The sequence below is a fragment of the Lynx canadensis genome, chromosome A3 (genome assembly GCF_007474595.2).
Source record: "Lynx canadensis isolate LIC74 chromosome A3, mLynCan4.pri.v2, whole genome shotgun sequence".
NCBI classification, from domain to species: Eukaryota; Metazoa; Chordata; class Mammalia; order Carnivora; family Felidae; genus Lynx; species Lynx canadensis.
Genome location: NC_044305.1, coordinates 22,304,233 through 22,330,949, shown reverse-complemented (window position 1 = coordinate 22,330,949; position 26,717 = coordinate 22,304,233). Strand labels below are relative to the sequence as shown.

The window sequence follows — 26,717 nt, the reverse complement described above, 5'->3', positions numbered from 1 at the left end:
CCAAGAGTTGGATACTTAACCAACTGAGCCACCCAGGCGCCCCAATAAACCATTTTTATTTTTTTTTTTAATTTTTTTTTTTTCAACATTTATTTATTTTTTGGGACAGAGAGAGACAGAGCATGAACGGGGGAGGGGCAGAGAGAGAGGGAGACACAGAATCGGAAACAGGCTCCAGGCTCTGAGCCATCAGCCCAGAGCCCGACGCGGGGCTCGAACTCCCGGACCGTGAGATCGTGACCTGGCTGAAGTCGGACGCTCAACCGACTGCGCCACCCAGGCGCCCCCCCAATAAACCATTTTTAAATAGAAATCTGATCAAGCTGAAAATCCAAAGTGAAAATTATATATATATATATATATATATATATGTATATATATATATATATATATATGCATGAGTGTGTTTGTGTGGGTATATGTGTATATATATTTAAAGCACTTATATTATGGACTTCAAAAAATACAAAGAAACTGAAGACTTCACAAAGAAATTTATAAAGAGGTTAGATACTTGGATAAAACTGTCTACAATCAGATAATCGTCTGTACACTGCTGAAAAAGTACAATTTCAAGTCTAAAATAAACTCTTCTATAACATACTATCAGGTTAATGTCATGTGTCACTGACCTCCTGCACTAAAAACTCCTTAGGTAGCTTGTGGCTATGGCTTCTTCCACTATCTCCTGCTGATCTTGTAGCCAGTTGACAGTGGTCTGTCACAGTGGTACCATTACTTGCTTGGGAACTCATTTCCTGCTCCAGTCCCATCTAGGCCACTTATGACAATATGTGACAATCACTTCTTAGCACATTAATAGACACCCACCCTCCAGTGCATCGTAGAGGTAGCACTTCACAAATAGTCTTTAATGAAAAGGTCAACAACTCTGTTTTTAACTCTAAAAAAAAAAAAAAAGAAAGAAAGAAAGAAACCTTGGCACTAACCCTTCGCCTGTCTCTGCTGTCCTGAAAGTTACAAACAAGCTCATTCATGGGTTTTCTCTCCTCTGCTTACATTTCCAGTCATGAGTAGAGACAGAAAACTTAAACTGCGATACGGTCTACCTCACTTTCTATTTTAACAACCAAAAAAGGTAAATAACTTGTTTCTATTCTCTCCACTACTTATTCAACCTACTTGATGTTTCCTCAATTCTGCAGAAGCCAGTTGTGGCTTTCTGCTTATTTTCTCAAGACTGCCCCTTGGCTTTCACTCGGTTCAGTATTTTTTGTACCATTTTTGTACATTTTTGTATCATTTTGTACCAAATCCTTTTTTTCTGGTGTTCCAATTACAAAAAGGAAAGTATACACTCACAGTAGAGAAGTATAAAGAAAATTATAACCATCCATCATCTCTCTATTGAGAAATAGCTGCTATCATTAATGTTTTGCTCTTTTATTAGTCTTTTCTGGCGCATACTTTAATATAGTTGAGGTTAGAGAAAATAAAGCACAAATCAGTCAGCTCTCCTGCTTGTTATAAGGTTGAGGAGGTTGGAATGACCAGCTTCAAGAGGCAGCAGGTGGTGGGCAGAGCCCTAGACCCCCTGATCCAAGTTGAAATCAACAGATGTGGGTTCACCACCCTTCCAGACACTACCTTTAGACAAGTACTATAACCTCTCTGAGCCTACCTGTAAAATGGAGTTAAAAATACCTTTAACTACTTATTTCATAGGAGGTTGGGAGATTTAAAGAAGATAATATCTGTGAAAATGCACTAAAAATAGTTAAATGCTATTTAAGAAAAAAAATCGGTTCACATTTCTATACAATGTCTGCCCCCCAAAACAAAGATAAGCACTGGCAATTGCTTCTTTTCATTACTGGAGCCAAAACAGGCATGGCAAAATTACCCACTTCTTCACAATTCTGAGCCACAGACAAAATTACAAGCATACTAAAATTAAATGGGAAAAGTACCAACAAATGACAAGAGACAAGTTAACATAAGCCTTGCTTAAAGCTATTCTGAGAATGCTTCCTTATAGTCATCTCAGGACAAATCTCTCCATAACAGGTTGGGTCTAGACTTCCTCTAGCTCCCTGAAGCTTGGAAGGGTACAGCAATGTTTTCTAGCTAAGAGTATATCTATGAAAATGGGCAAAAAGACGAGATGAAATGATACACATCTCTAGGCTTTTCCTTAAAGAGACATGGCAAGCCACAGAGGTGATGAGGTCACATAGTGGAAAGGACTCAGGGTTTAGAATATGACAGACCTGGGTTTCAGTCCTGACTCTGCCACATACTGACCGGGCAAGCCAGTTTTTCATCTTCTAAGTGAGGAAAAATACTATCTACTTCAAAGGGATACTCTGATGATTAAAAGAAAGTATGTAAAGCACCTGGCACATAAAAGGTGCATAATCAATAATAGCAGGATAGGCCAAAAAACTTGCCCCCCACCCCAAAAACCTTCCAGACATCTACTCCTATCAACACCTGAAGGCCTATCCCCTATGGCAGTGGTTCTCACCTGGGGAGACTGTGCCCCCATGGAACATTGGACAATGTCTGGAGACATTTTGGTTGTCACAACTGAGTGGTATTGGAATCTAGTGGATAGAGAATCTAGTGGTATTGCTCTAGTGGAATGCTGTTGAACGTCCTACAATACGCACAACAGTCCCCACAACAGTTATCCATCCCAAAACATTAACAGTGCCAAGACTGAGAAATCCTACCTGACAGCAAGCATTCTATGGCATTCAATCTGAGTAAGCTATTTCACCTTTCTCATCCTTAGTTTTCTCATCAGCAGTATGGGAACAAACTGATCTGTGTTCCCTATACCACTGGGCAACTGGGGGATCAAATGAAATACCTGATGAAGGGTGTTACCATCATACCTTTCAGAATGTATGCAAAAGCACACACATGCTGGGCAAAGACAGAAGCACTGATGTACTGGGCCAGGGGGACTAAGAGGGTGGAACTCTTTGGGAATGCCTCACGCCAATCTTCTTCTACAAAGCTGGGCTGGAGCAGGGGAGCTTTCAAGAATAGTGAGGAGATAGGAACACTTCTCAGGGAGAGAGAGAGCATAGGAAGTGGGTAGGAACAGCACATCAAAGAGAAGCTAACAGATGTTAGGAAGTGAGACACTGACTGCGTGGTGTCTTCGACTGCCTGGGCAGCCTGACATAGCTCTGGAGGCTGAAAGTCCAAGACCAAGATTCCAGCAGGGTTTGGTTTCTGGTGAGAGCTGTCTTCCTGGCTTTCAGATGGCTACCACCTCCCTATGTCCTCACATGGGGGGTGGTGTGTAAGAGAGAGAGTTCTCGCTCTTCCTCTTATAAGGCCACCAGTCCTACAGGATTAAAGCTCTACCTTTATGACCTCACGTTACCTTAATCACCTCCTAAGGGCCCTATGTCCCATATGGTGACATGTGGGGTTAGGGTTTCAACATACAAGTTTGGGGTGAGGGGATGAGCACAATTCCATCCATACCACTTGGGCACACTTTAGACACAGCCAAGGCATCACTGAAGCCTCAAGAGAGGAGGACCCAGGTGTTAATTTATTGTTTTTCCATGGTCATATATATTGAATCTTTCCTCTTCCAGCTGCCTTTTCTATGAGATATGCAACAAACTGCTCTTTCATGCAGGCACCTGCTCAGGCATCCTGTGCCCTTCTAGGGTCCAGGAAGGATCCTCCTCCTATTTGTACCTCAGTCCTCAAATATCCGAGACCCATCAGGGTACAGGTTTCCAACAATGACTAACCAGAATCACTTTAGGCATGGTTCTCAATTTCAGGATTTTTTTTAAAAAGCTCAACCACACCCCAGACCAATTCAGTCAGAATCTGGAGAATCTCTACCAAAAATCATCGGTGATATTTAAATCTCCCCAAGTAATTCCAATAAGCAGCCAAAGCTGAAGACCACTGGTCATAGAAAAGTGTGTGGTATGTGTGTGTGTATGTCCTGTCTCCCTCCCCTTACCTTCCAATTTAGTTAGTCTACAGTGGAAGCCAGCATTCCCTATTTCTAAACAATTCCCCAGTTGATTCTGATGATCAGCCAGGTTTAGGATCGATTACTACCTTCCTGAAGTTAAACTGTCTACTCCCACCTGCCTTGTAACTATTCATTTCTGTGGCTATACATAAGCTCTACAGATGCAGATTTTATTTCCTTCCTCCTTGTGGCACATTATTTTGGGGACAGCCAAAAGACAGTAAAGACGGTCAAGATTTTCTGAAAAGATGAGGGAAAGCAGCAGGAGAAACCAAATAGGGGCTAAAAAAGGTGTGCAGCCTGACGAAGGAGAGGGCAAAATCTCTAGTAAAAGATAAAAGATGGGGTGGGAGTAGGGTAGAGAGATGAGGTCATAGGAATGAAAATGGGACTGACAGGATTCAATAGCAAATTAATAAACACATGGTAAGTCAACAGCCCTAGAAGTTATAGGTGGGCCTTTGGCCAAAAAAGATAAGGGCAACAGCATCTTCTGTTGTAGCACCCCCATCCCAACTTCATCCATCTTTACTCTTACTTTTTTTTTTTTTAATGTTTACTTTAAATAGAGATTGAGAGATACAGAGAGAGAATATATGAATGAGCAAGGAGGGGCAGAAAGAGAGGGGTACAGAGGATCCGAAGGGGGCCCTGCGCTGATAACAGAGAGCCCAATGCAGGGCTTGAACTCACGAACTGTGAGATCATGACCTGGGCCGAAGCCAGACTCTTAACCAACTAAGCCACCCAGGTGCCCCCTTTACTCTTACCTTTTATCAATACTTTCCTCAGGGAAGAATGCCATGGGCTCATTCACACCTAGCTACGAGTATGTATGTATGTATGTATGTACGTATGTATTTTTAAATGTTTATTTACTTTTGAAAGGTGGAGGGAGGGGCAGGGAGAGAGAGGAAGACAGAATCCAAAGCAGGTTCCAGGTTCTGAGCCGTGAGCTATCAGCACAGAGCTCAATGTGGGGCTCAAACTCACGAACCATGAGATCATGACCTGAGCCAAAGTCAGACACTTAACCGACTGAGCCACCCAGGCACTCCTACAAGAGTATTTTAATAGGGGTAATGACAATAAACCAAAAGCAGAGGATAGAAAAGGGAATTTCAGGAACACTTACTGAATGGGGACGGACAGGAGGCAGGATAATCCTTTCTTAGCTTTTTGGTAACTTCTACCATCACACCAGTCTTTATTCTCTGAATTCTGGTGACTAAACTGCGCTGTTCACTGTTCTCTAACACTAACAGAAAAATGAGGTGTATTACTGACATTCATACATCCCCGATGAAAATCTCAAAGTTGACAGAAAGGTCACATAGCAGACTTGACAAACATTAGGGAAAGTCTTGCAGCCTATGTACATCACCAGCCATAGATATTCACTTTTCCTTATAGAAACTGAAAGTCAAGACACTTGGATTCTAAGTCAAACCTCACTCTCATAATTTCTGCCTAACTTTGTCATATTTTTTTCCCTTAATGTCTCTATCAGTAAAACAAGACAGTCTCAAGGATAACTTGACTGAATTTGGCCCACGGAAACAAAAGTAGGAAGAAAGAAAAAAGAAGGAAAGATATCAAAAAGATGGTTAAAAAATTTATTTTTTAAAGTATTTCCTCCATCGAAAGTGAAGATGAATATGGTTTTTTTTTTTGTTTTTTTTTTTTAATTTTTTTTTTTTTCAACGTTTATTTATTTTTGGGACAGAGAGAGACAGAGCATGAACGGGGGAGGGGCAGAGAGAGAGGCAGACACAGAATCGGAAACAGGCTCCAGGCTCTGAGCCATCAGCCCAGAGCCTGACGCGGGGCTCGAACTCCCGGACCGCGAGATCGTGACCTGGCTGAAGTCGGACGCTTAACCGACTGCGCCACCCAGGCGCCCCAAGATGAATATGTTTTGAGTTAGTTGCTATTAAGAAAATATAGAGAATTAACTAATCACAGAAAGGACATATATATTTTAGTGAAAACAGCATGGTCTTTACCTTATCATTTAGAAGTGGTTTGATCTCTGTGAGTTGAACATCCTGAAGTTCATCCATCAGGACAGATGAGAGTAGAGGATTCTCGAGAATAAATCAGTAACTCTGAAACAGAAAGAAGTAAAGAGGCTTAATCTAGAAGCTGGAAACATAATAGTCACACTATGTTGATTCACTGCAATACTAGAGATTAGTGTCATGCACTGCTCAGGGTGCTGAAGACAACAGAAGACTAAACAGTTATGGAAGACAGACTTTAAAGTGGCCTCCATGATCTGTCTCCTGGTATTCTTACCCTTGCATAACCCCCTCCCACCACTGCGTGTGGATGGGACCCATGGCCTGCTTTTAACCAAAATGGCAAGTGATGGAATGTACAAAAGTACCTGTACATGATGACATTACATAATATTTTAACATCTGTCTTGCTAAAAGACACACTTTCCTTGGCTAGCTTTGAAGAAGCAAGTTGGCATGTGTGAGAGGGCCACATGGCAAAGAACTGAGGACAGCCTCCAGCCAAAAGACCAAGAAACTAAGACACTCAGTCCAACAACCTGCACAAACTGATTGCTGTCAACAACCACATGGGACTGGAAGTGGATAGTTCCCCAATCAAACCTCAGACGAGAACCTAGCCCTGACCAACACCTTCACTGCAGACTTGTAGAGGACCCAGTCAACTCTTGCCAGATTCCCAACCCCCAGATATTGTCAGACAATAAATGTGTTGTATGCTGTTTTAAGCCAGTAAGTTTGTGGTAATATATATATTTTAAAGTATTATTTTTTAAGATGTTTATTTTTGAGAGAGAGCGAGCGAGCATGCAGGGGAGGGGTAGAGAGAGGGGGACAGAGGATCCAAAGTGGGCTGTGTGCTGACAGTAGACAGCCTGATGCAGGCTCAAACTCATGAACTGTGAGATCATGACCTGAGTCAAAGTTGGACGCTTAACCAACTGAGCCACCCAGGTGGCCCTACGGTAATTTTTTTTTTTTTTTTTTTTTTTTTTGCAGCAACAGATACTAGTCTTTGCTTTTCTGGAGTGTACAGTTTAGTTACTGAAGATGTGTAACTAAGAGAACAACAAGCTCAAAGCTATGCTTCAGGAAGCAACAGTATGGAGAAAGGATTAAAAGGGGAACAAAAATGGAAGGCTAATGCTATAGCCCAGGATGAAGCCTTGACTTAGGAATGGGAATGTAGGGGGAGATGAACCAAGGCAGCTCATTAGCCTTTACTTGGTGAATCATAGCAGTAGATGGAGAGTAGGAGAGCCAGCTTCCAAGATGGCCTCTAAACAACTCAATGATCCTTGACTCCTGATATCTGCACTCATGTAATCTCCAAATAAATCAGGGATGGTCTGTGTAAGTAATAAAATATGGCAGAGGCAACAATACATGACATCTGAAGCTATATCATACAAGGCACAGTTTCTGCTTCAAGACATTATAGTCTTCACTCATTAGTTCTGGAGGAAGCTAGATATAGTATAGTGAGGACATTCAAACAGCCTCTGGGGAGGCCCATGTAGAAAGGAACCAACTTGCCAGTACCAACCTGCCAGCCGTGTGAGTGAGCTACCTTGCAGATGGATGTTCCAGGCCCAGTCAAGACTTCAGATGACTGCAGCCCCAGAGATATATGACTGCAACCACATTGGAGACCCTGAACCTGAGCCATCCTACCAAGCCACCACCTGCATTCCTGACTCACAGAAACTATGAGCAATAATAATCCTGTTCGAGACTGATTTGTTTCATAGCAATAGATAACCAACAGAGAAGGAGAAGACAGGGAAACAGAGTTCTAGGAGAAGAGAGTAGATGGAGGTGGGGAGGCAGAGTAATGAGCCATAAATTCTTACTCCATAACACTGGACAGGAAGTCATGGGGAGAGGCTGCAAATACTGGATATTGTAGACAAGTTATTCCATCCAGACTTTATTATTTTATTTTTTATAATGTTTATTTATTTTTGAGAGAAAGAGACAGAGTGTGAGCAGGGAAGAGGCAGAGAGAGAGAGGAAGACATGGAATCTGAAGCAGGCTCCAGGCTCTGAGCTGTCAGCACAGAGCCCAACGTGGGGCTCGAATCCAAGAGCTGTGAGATGGTGACCTGAACCGGAGTTGGACGCTTAACCAACTGACCCACCCAGGTGCCCCTCCACCCAGACTTTAAAGCCCCAGGCTTCATCTCCTCTGCCTTGGCCTTGAACTTATCAGTCAGGAAAAATACTAATTCAATGAGTTGGGGATGTAGCTATTCAACAACCACTTATTGAATACCCACTGTGCACAGCATTATGGAAGATACAAAGAAGGTCCTTGCTTTCCAGTTTACTGAAGGGTAGAGATGACAGCTATCTATAAACTAACTACAAAATAATAAGTAAAAAGAAGGGACGTAATAGTTCAAGGAACAATTGCTTCTGATTGGTGAGAATCAAAAAAGTCTTCACAAGGTAGTAGCCTATTAATCCATTTTTCTGTTTTTCTCTCCAGATACAAGATTGCATGGCTTTGACTTACTTGGCTAAGGAGAGAGTATGGGTTCTAGACTATCTTTTAGCTATTACTGACCAAATACACCAAAGTAAATCCTGCTTTTTTTTAATTATTTAATTTATATTCAAGTCAGTTATCATACAGTGCAACAATGATTTCAGGAGTAGATTCCCTAATGCCCCTCACCCATTAAGTCCATCCCCCATCCCACAACCCCTCCAGCAACCCTCTGTTCGTTCTCCACATACAGGAGTCTCCTATGTTTTGTCCCCCTCCCTTTTTTTATATTATTTTTGCTTCCCTTCCCTTATGTTCATCTGTTTTGTATCTTAAAGTCCTCATATGAGTGAAGTTATATGATATGTCTTTCTTTAATTTTGCTTAGCGTAACACCCTCTAGTTCCATCCACATAGCTGCAAATGGCAAGATTTCATTCTTTTTGATTGCTGAGTAATACTCCACTGTATACATATATACATCTGTATCCATTCATCCTTCAATGGACATTCGGGCTCTTTCCATACTTTGGCTATCGTTGATAGTGCTGCTATAAACATTGGGGTACGTGTGCCCCTTCAAAACAGCATTAACTATATCCTTTGGATAAATAACTAGTAGTGCAACTGCTGGGTTGTAGGGTAGTTCTATTTTTAATTTTTTGAGGAATAGCCAGACTGTTTTCCAGAATGGCTGCACCAGTTTGGATTCCCACCAGCAGTGCAAAAGAGATCCTCTTTCTCCGTATCCTTGCCAACATCTGTTGTTGCCTGAGTTGTTAATGTTAGCCATTCTGACAGGTGTGAGGTGGTATCTTACTGTGGTTTTGATTTGTATTTCCCTGATGATGAGTGATGCTGAGCTTTTTTTCATGTGTCGGTTGGCCATCTAGAGGTCTTCTTTGGAGAAGTGTCTATTCATGTCTTTTGCCCATTTCTTCACTGGATTATTTGTTTTTTGGGTGTTGAGTTTGATAAGTTCTTTATAGATTTTGGGTACTAACCCTTTATCTGAGATGTTGTTTGCAAATATCTTCTCCCATTCTGTAGGCTGCCTTTTAGTTTTGCTGATTGTTTCCTTTGCTATGCAGATTTTTATTTTGATGAGGTCCCAATAGTTCATTTTTGCTTTTGTTTCCCTTGCCTCTGGAGATGTGTTGAGTAAGAAGTTGCTGTGGCCAAGATCAAAGAGGTTTTTGCCTGCTTTCTCCTCTAGGATTTTGATGGCCTCCTGTCTTACGTTTAGGTCTTTCATCCCTTTTGTGTTTATTTTTGTGTATGGTGTAAGAAAGTGGTCCAGGTTCATTTTTCTGCATGTCGCTGTCCAGTTTCCCCAGCACCCCATTGCATTATTATTGACTGCACCATTGTTCCATGATTCTTTTCTCTTTCTAACTGAAAACATTGGCAAAATCTCTTTTCTGACCTTATGCTATTTTTGCCAACTTTTTATGCCAGATCTTCCTTTTTCTTTATATCTGTGATTCTAGTAGTGTGATCACACTTGTCACCTTTCAGCTAGATTTCTGCAACAGACTACTAAACTCTTCTCTTTAGTATATTTCCCTTCTAGTTGATCTGTTGAATCTTTTAAAAATCCCATTTAATTTATTGAAATCCTTTTGGGAAGAAGGTAGGATGAAATTAGATGAAAGGTCTTCCTATACCATATCCTCATCTCTATTAAGGATTGCTGGGGTGCTCAGGTGGCTCAGTTGGTTAAGCCTCCAACTCTTGATTTCGGCTCAGATCATGATCTCATGGCTTGTGAGGTTGAGCCTCACATCAGACTATGTGCTGACAGCGCCAAGATGGGATTCTCTCTCTCTCTCTCTCTCTCTCTCTCTCTTTCTGTGCCCTTCCTGCATGCATGTGTGCTCACTCTCTCAAAATAAATAAACTTTAAAAAGGGGGGGGGATTGTTGCTATAATTAAGCCTTTCAGTTCTTCACCACCTCAACTCAAATGTTCTTCTCTCCTCAGCTGATGAGGTCACACGTTGGATTGCCATCACTCAAAACTGATTGGCTAAAATCAAAAACAAGATCCCCAGGTGATTGTACATTGAAGTCTGAGGCACACTGTTCTAACAACAAACAAGAATAATTCTTGCTTCTGCAACTAGTTTCCAAGTAATAGCTGGAATTTCATTTCTCTTCTCTCTCCTCATTCTGTCTTCTCCTTGTCTGTAAGCTACCTACTGAGATAGCGAGGGTTCTTGTCCTGGTATGATGACTCAAACCTTCACTCTAGCTTCCAAGTCTTTGGTGTATGATGATTCAAAACTTCACTCTAGCTTCCAAGTCTTTGGTGATATAGGATTACTGTAGGCTTCTACTACCTTTACTTCAAGGAGGTGCCCCTGTGGGTAGAGAGGAAGAAACTTGCCCAGGATCCTACAGTCAGTACACAAGGCCTAGACATTATGGTATAGTGGGGAAAGCAAAGGTTGTTAACATTCTTGCTCTATTACTTACATAGATGTGAGATATTGGAATAGTTACTTAACTTCTCTAAGCCTGAATTTTTTGTCTCTAAGAAATGGAAATATCTGCCTGAGAGGATTAAATATTTGGTGCTTAGATTATAATTCCTGGCACAGAGTAGGAATTACACTTTTCACCTTTCATACTCTATCCATTTGGTAGCAGGTTCACTGTTCATTTTGAGGATGGCTGGTGTTTTACTTGTCAGCCCTTCCTCTGCCTCCTACAACTGGGAAAGAGGGTGAACATTTTGTTATTCTACTGCAGTTTATAAAATCCCTACCAGCTTTATAAGAATATTAGTAGCCCTTATTACCAGGATGAAACCTGGCAGCCCTATCATTTATGCAGATGAGGGAACTGCAGGCCTCAAATTCCTGGGAGGGAGCCAGCGTGTGTAGCTGAGACCAGAGATGGAGTTTTCCACCATGTGATCTTAGTTTTCTTATATGTATTATAGAATTGCTCATTGGCAAGGGCTTGGGACAGTAAGAACCAAGCAAAAATTGAGTCTCTGGAGGAATGCATTAAGTGCCCTATAATGTGGAAGGTGAACATCTGCTGTCTTTTTTTTTTTTTATTTTTTTTTCAACGTTTATTTATTTTTGGGACAGAGAGAGACAGAGCATGAACGGGGGAGGGGCAGAGAGAGGGAGACACAGAATCGGAAACAGGCTCCAGGCTCTGAGCCATCAGCCCAGAGCCTGACGCGGGGCTCGAACTCACGGACCGCGAGATCGTGACCTGGCTGAAGTCGGACACTTAACCGACTGCGCCACCCAGGCGCCCCAGCATCTGCTGTCTTGATGCCAATTCCTAAGTCACTCTAGAATAGTTTACTGTCCTGTGTTATCTGCATTGGGCCCAGTTGATAGGGACAGGCTTCTCATTCAATTTGTGCCCTTAAGTGTTTCTCTTGGCACAAACATTGCATTTTTCTTCATCTTTAAAATATGCATGGGAACACTAGGTGAATGCCAGTCACTTTGGAACTGAGGGCACCTCTGGCTTTCCTCTGGCCCTGGAGCTCCTTGACAGATCCCCCCACAGAGAGTCACATTTGAATAAGTACCATCTTGAAGGGTCCTGCTTTCAAGTGAGTGAATTAAAGTAGGGAATAAGGAGAGCCTGTGTGGCTCAGTTGGTTAAGCATTCAACTCCTGATTTTGGCTCAGATTATAAGATTGGGCTCTTCCTCTCCCTCTACCCCTCCCCTGCTTGCTCGCTGTCACATGTTCTCTCTCTCAAAATAAATAAATAAATAAATACATAAATACATAAATAAATAAATAAATAAATAAATAAGATAAAGTAGGGAATAAAGTGGGTAGGTTGGAAAATTTTCAGAAAATCACCACTTTACATGGACAAAAAGAACAAGTGGAAACACACTAAAATGTTAACAGTGGTCGTCTTTAGATGCAAGGACTGTGAGTAAAATACCTTTTCAATGTTCTGTGGTTCCACATTTTCCAAAGTGAGCAATACTGCTTTAAAAAGGAAAAACTTCAAAATTGTCATTATAAATTACTGATAAACAGTGACATCCAGATAAAAAGTAGCCACAGTTTATAGTGTGATTAATAAGCACACAAGTATAGGTCTCAGTTAACTGAGTCATAGTGGTACTGTAAAAGAGAATTGCAGATGCTGGCTGAGATTCGTGATGAAAGATTCAAACCACCTTATCTCCTCATGAAATGTATGCAATATTAAAACAAAGGAAAATAAAAATTCAGCTTCTGGGCATTCAGTAGCTCAATCAAGTTTATAGGGTGCCTGGGATCTGAGAAAAGAACCATTTTTTCTTTTGGAGGTTAAATATCAGGCTTGTGCTCTGCAAGTGGCATAGATGTTTGGGATGCTCGTGATTGGCATGTGGGGTTCATAGTTTGAGGAGAGTTCCTGACTGGCATCCTCTGGGTCCCTTAGAAGGAATCATAAAAGGGCTTTTGTTAGTCTGTCCTAATGTAGTCACAGTTAGAAGCAGGATTTATTGCAATACCTATCAAAATAACACCAGCATTCTACAGAGCTAGAACAAACAATATTAAAATTTGTGTGGAACCAGAAAAGACCCCGAATAATCAAAGCATCTTGAAAAAGAAAACCAAAGCTGGAGGCATCACAATTCCAGACTTCAAACTGTATTAAAAAGCTGTAATCATCAAGACAGTACGGTACTAGCACAAAAACAGACACATAAATCAATGGAATAGAATAGAGAACCCAGAATGGACCTAAAAACTTATGGCCAATTGATCTGTGACAAAGCAGGAAAGAATATCCAATGGAAAAAAGACAGTCTCTCCAGCAAATGGTGTTGGGAAAACTGGACAGCAACATGCAAAAGAATGAACTTGGACCACTTTCTTACACCATACAGAAAGATAAACTCAAAATGGATGAAAGACTTAAACATAAGACAGGAAGCCATCAAAATCCTAGAGGAGAAAAAAAAGGCAACAACCTCTTTGACCTTGGCCGAAGCAACGTCTTACTTGACATGTTTCTAGATGCAAGGGAAACAAAACGGTCAATAATAATGCAACGGGGGAGCTGAGAAGCAATCAGAGAAACTGATGACAAAAATCAGTGTAGAGTCAGAGTTAAAATATGGGCCTCTAAGAGACCTGAGTATAGGCAGGAGTGAGTTAATGAGGAAAATCTGCAGGTGCTTATCAAAGCAGAGACTAGGAGGAGCTGCAAGCCTTTTCTGAAAGACAAGTTAGTGATAGAAAAGCAGAACCAGTGAGAGACAAAGAAAAAAAATGTCAGAGACATAAGAAGAAAAGCAAAATTATGCTATCAAAGAAGTTAAGGGGAGAAGGGAGGTTTACATGTAAGGAGGAAAATTCCAACGCCAAGGAGGGAAGGATGTGGATTGAGAAAGGGCCATTATCTTTTGACAGTGAAAATCTAAGAAAAATAAGGTTTAGTTCTCCATGCTAAAAAATTAGCCCATGACTATGTATATCACTTCGTAGCATTACAGAAACTGACATTTCTGAAGTGCAAGCAAAAATGTTCCTAGGATGACCAAAAGAGACCTCTGTGTTCTCTGACACTCAGAGACAGCACTGAGAGGGTCTTTAAAGATCAAGACTATGGACTTGGGACACCTGGGTGGTTCAGTTGCTTAAGCGTCCAACTCTTGATTTCGGCTCAGGTCATGATCTCACGGTTCATGGGATTGAGCCCCGTGTCGGGCTCTGGGCTGACAGTATGGAGCCTGTTTGGGATTCTCTCCCCCCCCCCCTCTCTGCCCCTCTCCCACTCGCACTCTCTCAAAATAAATATTTAAATAAACATTAAAAAAAAAAGGCTACAGACTTAATTTTTGCATCAAAACTCCGAAATAGAAAACAGAAAAAAGTGTAAGGGCTCTGGGTGAAGTGGTGATGAGACCGTGAGGGCTCTGCAGAACACAGGCTAATGTCCAACAATATAGTGCAAACTGTTCACTCAGAAAAAAATGAATGCTCATATTCTTCGAGTTTTGGAAAGAGCCCATAAATACATCAAATGTGGACTTTGGACCCAGGTAGGGCCCTACTTAGCTGAGTGGCATTGGGCAAAGCATTTTCCCCTTCCAGGTCTCAGTTTCCTCATCAGTTAAGAGAAGAGATTGGGCAGGATGATCTTATTGGCTCCTGACAGGCTGACATTCTGTGACCCAGAATCTCCCTTAATGTACTACTTTACATTATTTCCCCATCCTTCAATTCTACAGTTCTTACCACAATCCAAAGAGAAGGATTCCCCCAGGTATCAACCTGATGAGGTTCAACAACTAGCTGAGGGTCACTCAGCACATCAGCAGAAAGATGCACCTGGCCTGATCCCAGGGGCATGAGACTCTCAGGCTTTTATCTCACCCTGTACTGTGTCCATCGGGTCAGAGAAAACTCACTAAGATTTCTAGTGCTTAAAAACATTGTTTTCTTGGGGCGCCTGGGTGGCTCAGTTGCTTAAGCGTCCCACTCTTGGTTTGGGCTCAGGTCCCGATATCACAGTTTGTGAGTTTGAGCCCCAAGTCGGGCTCTGCACTGACAGCTTGGAGCCTGTTTGGGATTCTCTCTTCCCCTGCCTCTCTCTGCCTCTCCCTTGCTCATGTGCACATGTGCTCTCTCTCTCAAAACAAACAAACTTAAAGACAATAAGAGACTACACATAGTATTGGCTTTCTAAACTACAAACTGTCTTGTTTTGTAGCTTTCCCTCGTGACCAAGGTAATTTGGCCTTCATCAGGCTTTGCCAGGATGTACTGACATCAGGCCACTAGTCTGTATCCTAAAAGCAGAGTCAATCACTTTGGTTTTGGCAAGACTGCAGACAGGCAACCAAAACAGAATGAAGGCAACAAAGGAGCCTTACTGAGGAGAATGAGCTGGAAGGGGTCAGCTGGAGCTGGTGCTGAAGTAGTGGTGGCTGAAAAGCTGCAGGCAGTGAGAAGGTAGACAGCGGTGCTTCCACAGCAAGCTGACTCACATTCTCTCTTTCTACACATAAACCACTGCCTGAATGAGTAACTATTATAGCACTTTACAAAGCACCTTCACATCTAATATCTTGCTGGATTATCATGACTGCACCATGAAGTAGAACACGGGAGCACTGGTATCATCTCTATTACATAGATGAGGAAACTGAGGCTGACGGAGGTGAAATGGACTGACCAAAATAACACAACTACTAAATGCAACAGCTGGAACTGAACCCCAATTGTCTTCTAATCCCAAATGCTCATTCTATGCCCTGTATTGCACTTCCTCCCAGGTTATTACGAATGAAAAGACCTGGTGGGTAAAAAAGACAAATTCTGCAGACTGCCTCTTGGAATCCACCCCATGCTGAAGACCTCTTTTTATCTCTCATCTTAAATTACACTGAGCTGTTAGGATCAGGCCACAGGCTCTACGACTAAACCCTATGAAGTTAACAAGAAAGCACAGTTTTGGGGCTGAGTTCACCTTCCCCATTAGTTCAACTGAGCAAGGGAGATTAAGACTATGAACAGATCACTACAGTTCAAAGCAGTATAAACATGAGCCTGTGAAGCGGACAAACGCTAAGGCAGTTTCTCAACCTCAGCACCACTAACATTTTGAACCATCCTGCACATTGTAGAATGTTTACCAGCATTTCTGGCCTCTACCCACTAGATGCCAGTAGTACCCTCCTCAAAGCACGGTGATAACCAAAAATGTCTCCAGATATTGCCAAATGTCTCCTGGGGAACAAAATCGCCCCAAGTTGAAAACCACTGCTCCAAAGGTGGTGGAGCTTTAGGGCAAAGATGCAGGTTGTGGGTGCTGAGAAAAAGTTTCATGGAAGAAGTAACATCTGAACTGGACCTTGAAGAATAGATAAAATTCCTGTAGGTTATGATGAGAGAAGAATAAAAAAATTGCAGAAAGGGAGGAGAACTCAAAAGCAAGAAGACGAGAAAGCACAGGTCTGCTGCAAAATGTTCTAGTTTGGCAAGAACAGTAGTTTCCTATTATTAATAGGAGATAAAGCTAAAAATGTCCATTGGAGTCAAGTCATAAATAGCTATGCATCAACTGATAGGTGTCAAATACACATGCATAATGAGATAGCCAACAAGATACCCACAGATGTTTTAATAACATAAAAATCACACCAGTGGTATTTCCACGTGTCTCATCCCTGCAAAAGGATAGAATAGTGCTTGAGTATCATGTCTTACCTTGCATCTAGTGTTCACTGCATTTAGAGCTAAATGAAGCTTGGAAACCAGTGCAGAGGTGGGACAAATACGTAAGGACTACAGTGATCCCAAAGGAAATGATGATGGGCACTGAATGGATAGGTTTTGGATAGCTGAAAGGGAGAAGACATTCCATGTGAGCACATCAGGTTGGGAAAGAAAGGTGAACAACATATCCAGAAGACACCAAGAACCAGGTAGCCAGAAAGAAGACAAGGCTGGTCAGAACACATAAATCAGACTTTACTATGTGGACAGTAAAGGTTCCTAAAGAGCAGAATGACACAGCTGTTTAAAACATGGTCATCCTGGGGTGCCTGGGTGGCTCAGTCAGTTAAGCAGCTGACTCTTCATTTAGGCTCAGGTCATGATCTCACCGTTCGTGAGTTCAAGCCCTGAGTCTGGCTCTGTGCTGTCAGCACAGAGCCTGCTTGGGATTCTCTCTCCCTCTCTCTGCCCCTCCCCCACTTGTAGGTGCTCTCTCTCTCAAAATAAACATACATTAAAAAAAAAAAAGTGGCCATCTTGTCCAGTAGTTCCCTTAGTTACCTATTAGAAAGACCTGGGAGCTTTGAAAAATATCAATACCCAGGCCCCAACCTTAAAGATACAATTTAATTGGGTGAGGGTAAGGCCCAGGTATTGTTTTTAAAGTTCCACTGGTGGCTACATGCAACTAGGACTGAGAACCACTGGTCTACAGTTATGCCTTCATTCTCAAATGAGAAAAGAGGCCTAGAAATTTATGTGACTTGCCTAAATTCACACGACCAGCTGGGTGTGGGACTAGGACTGGCACCTGGATTCCTATTCCAAGCTCTGAAAGATATCGCAGAGGACTGGGCTAAATTCCATACTTCAGTCTATAAGAAGCACAATTATCTGATGACTTGGCTCCTATGTTTTGTCAAGGTTAAAGCCCGAATTAATCTAATGGTAAAACTATTGACTTAAGCATCCCCTTTAGTGTCTACAGTAATGGATGTTGGTTTCGTTGCTGTCTCCTGGGGGCCCTTAGGAAAGGAAAGGGTCTCAGGAGACTCTCCAGAAAACCAGAAAAACAAGCCAAACCACTCAGCTCCAGGGAAGAAACAATGACTTTTTAAAACATAGCTCACTGAGCTTTTGACTACCTAAAGGAAAGTCTAGGTTACTCTCCACCAGAAGAAATACCCTCAGAGATGCTATCCCATAAGGAAAGGGAGTGGAGGGGGGGAGTGATCAAAGGCAGCTGCAAAAGCATGCTGCAAAAGCACACTCATTCTAGCAGAAACAACCCTGCTGGTCCTCAGCCCTGGCCAAGGGCCATCTACACACCTTGCTTTTTTCTGAAAGGAAAAGAGCAGCACCTCAACAGGTCCGCCTTCCTGTTGTGTCACTCCTAGATTCTGGAATGGCAGCAGGTGGTAAACAGGAGGTCTGCAGAGACTGCCAAGCTGGGAATCTGAGCCGGTGCTGTATAATCAATCTATTCATTCCATGGTACTGGTAAAGATAACTACTAGAACAGAGCAAACGCCCTATCTAGGGGCCTTCTTGTTAATTCCAGACACCCAGCTGAAGCTCTCACATGGGGGTCATACTAAAGTAACTCTAGAAGCAGAAGCACTACCCTCTGTCACCCACTCTTGAAGGATGCAACTCAGGACACCAGGAAAACTACTGCTGGCAAGGCTCTAGTACACGCTTTTGGGATGGGATCTGGATTCCCATCAGTTCTAAGACAGAATCCCTGAAAACAATTTGTTCTTTAAAACAGCCTGAGTAGAGATAAAGAACAAACAAGAACCTAAGATGCGGCACAAGATGCAATACTCAATACTCATACTAACTTAATACACTAAACCAGATACCATGATAAGCACTTTGTTCATTCATTGTTTCATTTTATTTCCCGCCCCATTTATAAGATAGGTATTATAATCTTCCCCCACTTTGCAGATGAAGAAACTGAGGCTTGGAGAGGTTCTGTGATATGCCAAAGGCCACACAGCTAGCAAGTGGCAGAGTATGAACCTGGCAAAATAAGGATTTGAAACTGAAAATCCTGCATCTACAGCTTGGGTAGGCCTCTAAAAGGCAACTTTTTCCACTTGACGCCACCTGATCATTAATTCTTCTGCTTATTTTTTCAGGTTTGGCTATTGGAGTTTACCAGGATCTTAGCGACCAAAGAATTCTGAAAACTAAAAAGCACCATACAAAGTTTAGGTATTATTATTATTATTAAATTAATAGAAGAACACTGCACCCTGGATTGTATCTGAAAAGCAATCTATCCTTTGGACTGTCTAGTCACCCAGAGTTCTATTTTAGTCAACACCCTGGTTAAAACTACATCCCAAGAAGGGCACCTGGGTGGCTCAGTCAGTTGAGCATCTCACTTAGGCTCAGGACTGGCAGTTCATGAGTTAGAGCCCCGCATCAGGCTCTCTGCTGCAGGCACAGAGCCCACTTTAGATCCTTGGTCTCCCTCTCTCTGCCCGCACTCCCACCCCCACTCACACAAGGGCTCTCTCTCTCTCTCAAAAATAAACGTTAAAAAACAAAACAATGTCCCAAACAATGACACAAAAGATATTCTTCATCTTCATAAGGTAAACAATAGCAAGAGGGATTGTCCCTAGAGCTTTCTCAACTGCAGACATAAAGACACAAGAGCCGGGGCACCTGGGTGGCTCAGTCAGTTGACCGTCCGACTTCGGCTCAGGTCATGATCTCACAGTTTGTGGGTTCGAGCCCCGCATCAGGCTCTGTCCTGACCGCTTGCTCAGAGCCTGGAGCCTGCTTCAGATTCTGTGTCTCCTTCTCTCTCTGCCCCTCCCCGGCTCACACTTTGTCTTACTCTGTTTCTCAAAAATAAATAAATGTTAAAAAATAAATAAACAAAGACACAAGAGCCTGACTTCCCCTTGTCTCTATCTGCCAAGTATTATGGTTTCACATAAAATGGCTTCAGAGCTAAAATCTCACAATTTAGTTTTTTGTTTTTTTTTTTAATTTCCTCCAAAGTACACCCCATTCAGCCATCAACAATGGATACTTATTTAGGACTGATATGTCAAACTCTGTGAGGCATATGGAAAACATGACAGAATTGAGTCAAGTGTAACATCCCTCCACTGAAGAAATAAAATGAAGATCCAATCCCACCCACTTTTGCATGGGATTTAAAATATCCTTCATATGTTTTAATTTCACATTAATAAAAGAACAAATCAATGGCAAAATTGTAGGTAAATATTATAAATACAACAGAATCAGCATTGTGATTAAAGATAAAAACTTTCATTTACCAAAGAAAGCCCTGAAATCTAGGTTAAATTTTTGTGGGCTATTATCAGTCTTTAAAAAAAAAGGGGGGGGGCTTGATTTATTTTTTTTTAAAGGATGAAGGGTTTTTTGTTTTTGTTTTTGTTTTTTTTTAGTTTATTTTGAGACAGAGAGCAAGAGAAGGAGGGAGGACAGGAGTGGGGTAGGGGTAGGGAGGGAAAGAGAGAATCCCAAGCCTGACATGGGGCTCAATCTCACTGACTGTTGAGATCACGACCTGAGCCAAAATCAAGAGTCAGATGCTGACTGAGCCACCCAGGCACCAGATGGGGCTTGATTTAAAAAGGTCTTTCAGAATAGACAACCTGACACACAGTTCTGTATAAACCAAATCAAAATGTTATCAATCTTTCGATTTGGAAGTCCTTGACACACCTTTTTCTTTTATCATCCCTATTTGGGCTGGTCAATGTTTCTTCCAGAATCTCCCATTTGCCCTTTTTCTTTCTGACTATCCTCATTTCTTGCCTGGATTTGCTCATTCATTCGTTCATCATTTACCAAATGCCTATTATCTGCCATGCACAAAGCTAAACCCTTGTCCTGGCTCTAAGGAAGCTCACATGATACTATGTAGAACGTTACCTGCCTATCTCCATGATGGGGCTGCAAACTGTAGCAAAGGTTTTGTATTTCCAGAACCTAGCAGCATCTGGCATACAGTCTAAAAATGTTTATTATATGACACTAGACTATTTCAGCAAGCTCTTTTTAAGCCCATAAATATTTATATCTTCAAAAATGACTCGCTTTTCTTCACTTTTTAAAATAACAAAAGTAATTATGTGCACAATGCAAAAATTAGAAAGGTACCGAATACAAAGTGAATTCTCCAATCGCCTAAATCCTACTTCCAGAAGTGACTACTAGTACAGTTTGGAATGGATCTTTCCAGAGCTTTCCTATCCTGATGTATAACACACACTTTAAAATTTTTTTGGAACAAGTTCTTTGACAGTTTGACTCTAGCTTCTCAACTTTCTAATCCAGTTGAAGTTCTCAAAGTGTTATCCCTGGATTAGGAACATCAACATCATCTGGGAACTCATTAGAAATAAAAATTCTTAGGCCCCCCTCTGGACCTACTAAATCAGAAACTCTAGAGGTGGGGACCTCTGCAGTATGGGTTTTATTTTTTAATTAAAAAAAATTTTTTTTTACTAAGCTCTACGCCCAATGTGAGCTTTGAACTCACAACCCAGAGATCAAGAGCCACATGCTCTACTGACTGAGCCAGGCAGGCACCCCCTATAATATGGGTTTTAAACTCTTCAGGTGATTCTAATGCACACTAATCATAGAGAACCACTGCTCTAATCCAGTCAATACAGATTTTTCACTATTTCTTAAACACAGTTTTACCACCCTACTTCAAAAGGCTTTCTTTGCCCTTTTGATTAATTCTGACCCTACCAATCTGTCAAAGCTCTGAAAAGTCCTAACTTCTCCCCAAAGTACTCTCACTACCACAGCTCATGCTGATCCTTCTTGCCTGTCCCCCAATTTCTGTGACACCTAGTTCCTCTACCACACAACTTAACAACTACAGTTAAAATTAACAGTTCTTTACTATTCCCCAACAAAGTTCCTTAAAGACATGAATCATATTTTTATTTCTTCTTTACCCCTGTTCTTAGCACATAAGTGGAATTTTAATAGAGATGCTGGTTAATATAAGGATAAATTCACTTATTAATGGATAAAAAGTTTGAAATTTCAAGTTGTAGCCCCAGTTCTGTGACCTTGGACAAGTTCACTTCTCAGGATGAGGTCTGAAAAAACAAGATGGACTCAATGACTTGATGCTTCCTTTCAGCTTCAACAGTGTATGATTTTATGAAATGTACCATTATACTCTCATATTGCTTGCTTATAATGCTATCACGGCAATTTTTAGACTTGAGTTACAGCTGGATATGGTGTTTCCCAGTTAGCTACTAAGCTCTTTTAACAAGGGTCATATTTTAATCAACTGAGAATCTTATATATAATAACAGCTCAATATATTTGCAGAAAATTATTTGGAAAAACTCTTTAAAAAGCTTAATTTATGCAGAAAACCTATGCATAGATCCGCTGCCTCCCAAAGGGCCCTTTGAAAACTTATTATTGTAAATACTATGAAGTGATTTATGGAAAAAAATTCTGATTATTCTGATAGAACCAGGGGTAGTCAGCTACATAATGCTAAAGAATTTAAAAACTCTCACGTGTATTTAGGGATAGACTAAAAGGCTGTAAGCCTCAGACTACCTTACTGCAACACGCAAATAAAAACTGCCCTGTACACTTAAGTGGCATATAACAACTCCACTGTTGGGAATAAATAGACGTCTTCACGCAAAACCTTTATCTGCAAATTTACAGAAACAGGGTGGAATGGAGACCTTGAATGGCAGGTGATGACCAGAAGTTGAATCTAAAGGGAAGGACAGCAAAGAGCAACTGAAGGGCAAGAAGGAGGAACAGAAGAGCAGCAGGAAAACATCACTCTGAGTGATGAAAAGGAGCAGTGGAAATTCACAGAGTCTTTACCAAGGGCCTACTATGAACCAAGCACTTGGGGCTGCAAAGATGGCTCCAGACCTCAGGGGGCTAATATAATAGTCCTGAGGGTAAAACTGAAGCCTCTACCCTACTGCATGTAAGTGTGAGTGTGTGTGTGTGTGTGTGTGTGTGTGTGTGTGTGTGTATGTATGTTTAGTTCTAATTGGTAAAATCAAGCAAGGAAGGCTTCACATAAAGACGGTGAGTTAATGGAGCTTTAAAGTGTGTAGGAAGATTTGCTAAGGGAGAAAAAAGACAGTTGAGCTAGTTATTTTGGGGAAGAAACATTCACATATTTTTACAGCTGTTCCTTTGGGACTTTAAATCATGGAGGCTTCTTATATTCACCACCACTTTGTCATATGCCTTCTTTCTCTTTTTACTTTATCTTAAATACTGACATGTTCAAGCCCAGCATTGGAACAGAGCCAAAAAAACCCAGAATGAGGTGAGTGCTAGCCAAATTTGCTCTGTCACCTCCAAATCCAGCCAGCCCAGCTAGCCCAGTCCTGCTCTCCTGGCAGCCGGAAAAGGAAGACTAATTATATCCTCTGGGGGTAAAATTTGGATGCAGGCAGGCAAAGCTTATCCCTGTTCCACCAGTGAGGTACCATGGTAGAGCTTCATTGCCTCCTAAGCCATGAGGATCTAGTCTACCTGTGACATGGAGGTCAGCTTCGCAGGGAAAAAAAAAAAAAAAGCTGCATGAAAAAGAAGGGGGATGCACTGGATTGGAAAACGCTGAGTTAAGTGAGATAATCGTCATAAAACGTTTAATAATATCCCTGGCACACAGAAAGTGTCGAATCAACGTGAGCCCTTATCAACAACATACTGCTACTACTATTGTCATTATTATTATTATTATTATTATTATTATTATTATTACAATAATACCTCAATTGTACTCCAACAAGAAATCACTGTTTTCACAGCCTACTTTTAGGACGTTGAAGAAACAACTCCAGAGATGAAAGTGTCTTTCAAAAATTTTTAAAGCTACACGATCAAATTCCAACCGTGCTGGCCTGAAAGCCCCAGACTCTAAGTTCAAGAGCTAGTCCTGCTTTTTGCCAGGCGCGTGACCTTGGGCTCCGCACTTCATCTCGGTGCCTCAGTTTCCCCATTTGTAAAGTGGGACTAAGAAGCCCCTCCCTCGCAGGGTCGTTGTGGGGTCCAGCCCGCGGGTACTACTCGCTGCACCGGGGTCCCATGGACGCAAGGCGAGCTCCCGGCCCATCTTCCAAGACCCCTGGCTTCGGGACGGATGGGGTAGGTGAATACGCTACCGGAGGCCCATTGGGCTCCGCCGCCCGCAGGGCAGGAGCAGAAAAAGGGAGCGCGCTTGAGATGCGTCCCTGGGACCGAGGGGGTCGGGCGCCGGGAGGCTCGGCCCTAGCCGTCCGCAAGCTGTCACCAGCGGTTTCGTCGCGGGGCCCCGCAGCCCGGACGCGGGGAGCGGCCGAGGGAGGCCAGGCTGACCCAGGTGCCGCCGGCGGGGAGAGCGGAGGGCGCTGGGGGACCGGAGGAAACTGGCAGCGCGGGCCCGGGGCCCTGGCGCGCCGCGGAGATGTGGCGGGGAAGGAGAAAGCAAGGGGAGCGACGCCCCCGCAGGCAGCGCCGCGCGCCCCGCGCGGGCCGGGCTGAAGCGCTCACTCACCTGAGGCTCGGGCACCCGCCAGCAGTGCACCAGAGGCAGCAGCGGCTGCGAGAGGGGCGGGGAAGGCTCTGCGGCCACGCAGGCGCGTTAAGGATGCCCGGACCACGCAGGCGCGCTGCGCCCTCCCGCCTCAGGAACTACCAAGAAGATGGTGGCTGAGCCGGGAGGGACGGGCGACACCATCTTGGATGTAGTTTTTCCTGTTGTGGAGTCTACAGGGAGAACCTGAAACTAGAGCTGCGCGGAGGGAGGGGCGTTGAGTGCGGCGTCTGGACCGCCTCCTTCCTCCCCTTCCGCCAAATAGCTTTCTTAACGAAACCCCTAAGGACCCCTGCAAAGCAAGGAAAGGAAGTCATCTCCTTTTATGTGGGACCAGAGATGCACCCAAGGGCACAAGGCCTAGCACAGTGCTTGGCTGGCTAGTGAGGGGCGCTTACCAGATTTCTAGTGAATGAGCACAGGAACTGAAGAACTAGAATCCAAGACTCAGGGCTGCTAATTCCCAGCCCTACATTCTGTCACCTCTATTGACAACTGCCAGCCACACCATCTCCTTTCTTGGGTGCCACAAGGGAAATGGGAATTTTGTTTTGTTTCCTCAAAGAATGATTACATATTAAGCTTAATGACCCGACAATTTAACACCAAAATGTACAGGACAAAATTCCCTTCCCAGAAAAGCTTTTTGGTTAATCTCACTGACTAAAGGTAAAATAGTCTCAACTGTATTAGGGCAAATGTAAGGATTACCAAACATCTGAAGGACAGTGACTGTCTATAATATTGTTACTCATCAAGCACAATTCCTGAACCAAATTTGGGAAGAGAGAAAACTAAAATTAACCGACCACAGCCTTTTATTATTTTATGATTGTGTTTATTCGGTAACATTCACTGAGTACCAAATTGGTTCTACTACCTATATGTCCTTGATTAGATTATTAAGCCTCTTTCTTAATGCTTGAGTTCCTCACCTATAGTGACAAAATAATACAAGCTACCCATGTTATGGTCTGTATGAATGTAAAATGCTTACAGCTTATGTTATTTACAAAAAAAAATTTTTAATGTTTATTTTTGAGAGAGAGAGAGAAAGAGACACAGAGTACAAGTGGTGGAGGTTCAGAGAGAGGGAGATACAGAACCTGAAGCGGGATCCAGCCTCTGAGCTGTCAGCACAGAGCCCCACTTGGGGCTCAAACTCACAAATGGTGAGATCAGACCTAAGCCAAAGTCGGACACTTAATTGACTGAACCACCCAGGCGTCCCAAGTGTTATTTTTCTTATTTAGCTGTTGAAGATGCAGACAAAAACTCTTTTTACCCTTGAGTTTGAACAAATTCTTATAAACAAAAAATGCAACACAATGTACTAAATAAAATGAGAGAAGTTACAATCACCTGGGAGAGGTGTCCTCTATCCCCATTTTACAGATGATGAAATTGACCATAAGAGACAAAGATACTCTTCAAACTGTATGCTCTTTCCATTATACTACTATGCTTTTCAAAGAGTAGGCAATTAACACGGCTCTTCTGATTCTTAAAAGCCCCAGCTTTCCTTGGGGCTGTCCAGTTTTCCTTCTTGCTCTAGCCTTGACAATATTATCCATTCTCAAGGCTTCAATAGCTACTCATTAGCTACTTCCAAATTTTGTATCCAGTCCAGATTTACCTGTTTTCCACCTCTATATCCAAAGGTCTAATCTCAATTTGAACTACGAGCTTTCCCATTTCATTACTGCTCTCTTACCCAGTTTTTCAAGCTTTCACCCCTCCAGCATATTGATACCAGTATTCTAAATTTATAGTATTTCATCTTACTTACAGCATCCCTGTGATATAGGTTCTATCATTCTCCCAATCTTACAGATAAGAGATTTAATCACTTTTTCTCAATCACAGTAAGTGGCAGTTAGGCTTCGAACACATAGGTCACATGCCTACTAAGTTCCAGATGCTATGAGCAACTCACATGTTTTTTTTTTTTGCTCTATCCCCAGTTCCCAGAACTGTGTCTGGCATATAACAGGGGCTCTGTAAATACATGACAGAAAAGAGAAGGTAGGTCAAAGGAAAGAGATATCCTTTCACTAATTGGTACTTAGGCCAAGGTTTAAGACTTAAGAATAATGACTGGGTATTTAAATGAAATAGGCTTTATCCTATTAGAAGGATCAGAGAATAAGAAACATTAACAATAAATTAGTTGGTGTTTTACTGGTAATTAATGTGGAGGCATATCTCCACACTACTGTTCACTTCAGCATCTTGGCAAAGAATCCTATTTTCTGCTAAGCCCTTGCTGACGTAAAAGGTTTTTTTTTTACTTTCTGTATTTATTTTTTATAATTTACATCCAAGTTACCACATGGTGCAACAATGATTTTAGGAGTAGTTTCCTTAAGCCCCTTACCCATTTAGCCCACGTCCCCTCCAGCAACCTTTTTGTTCTCTATGATTAA

At 42.2% G+C, this 26,717-nt stretch overlaps 1 protein-coding gene across 4 annotated transcripts in view; it reads right to left on the bottom strand.

Moving 5' to 3' along the window:
• NDRG3 (NDRG family member 3) overlaps positions 1 to 24,321 on the bottom strand; it is a 68,514-nt gene extending 44,193 nt beyond the window's left edge. For 3 of the 4 annotated variants that reach the window (XM_030309661.1, XM_030309663.1, XM_030309662.1), the window contains exons 1-2: positions 24,253 to 24,313; positions 5,986 to 6,087 (exon numbers count right to left, since the gene is read on the bottom strand). In XM_030309661.1, the coding sequence (XP_030165521.1) occupies positions 5,986 to 6,042 (57 nt within the window). In that variant the 5' untranslated portion in view covers positions 6,043 to 6,087; positions 24,253 to 24,313. Of the gene's footprint in view, positions 1 to 5,985; positions 6,088 to 24,252 lie in introns of all 4 variants that reach the window. The other variant, XM_030309664.2, reaches the window with a different exon arrangement.
• Between the last annotated feature and the right edge of the window lie 2,396 nt (positions 24,322 to 26,717).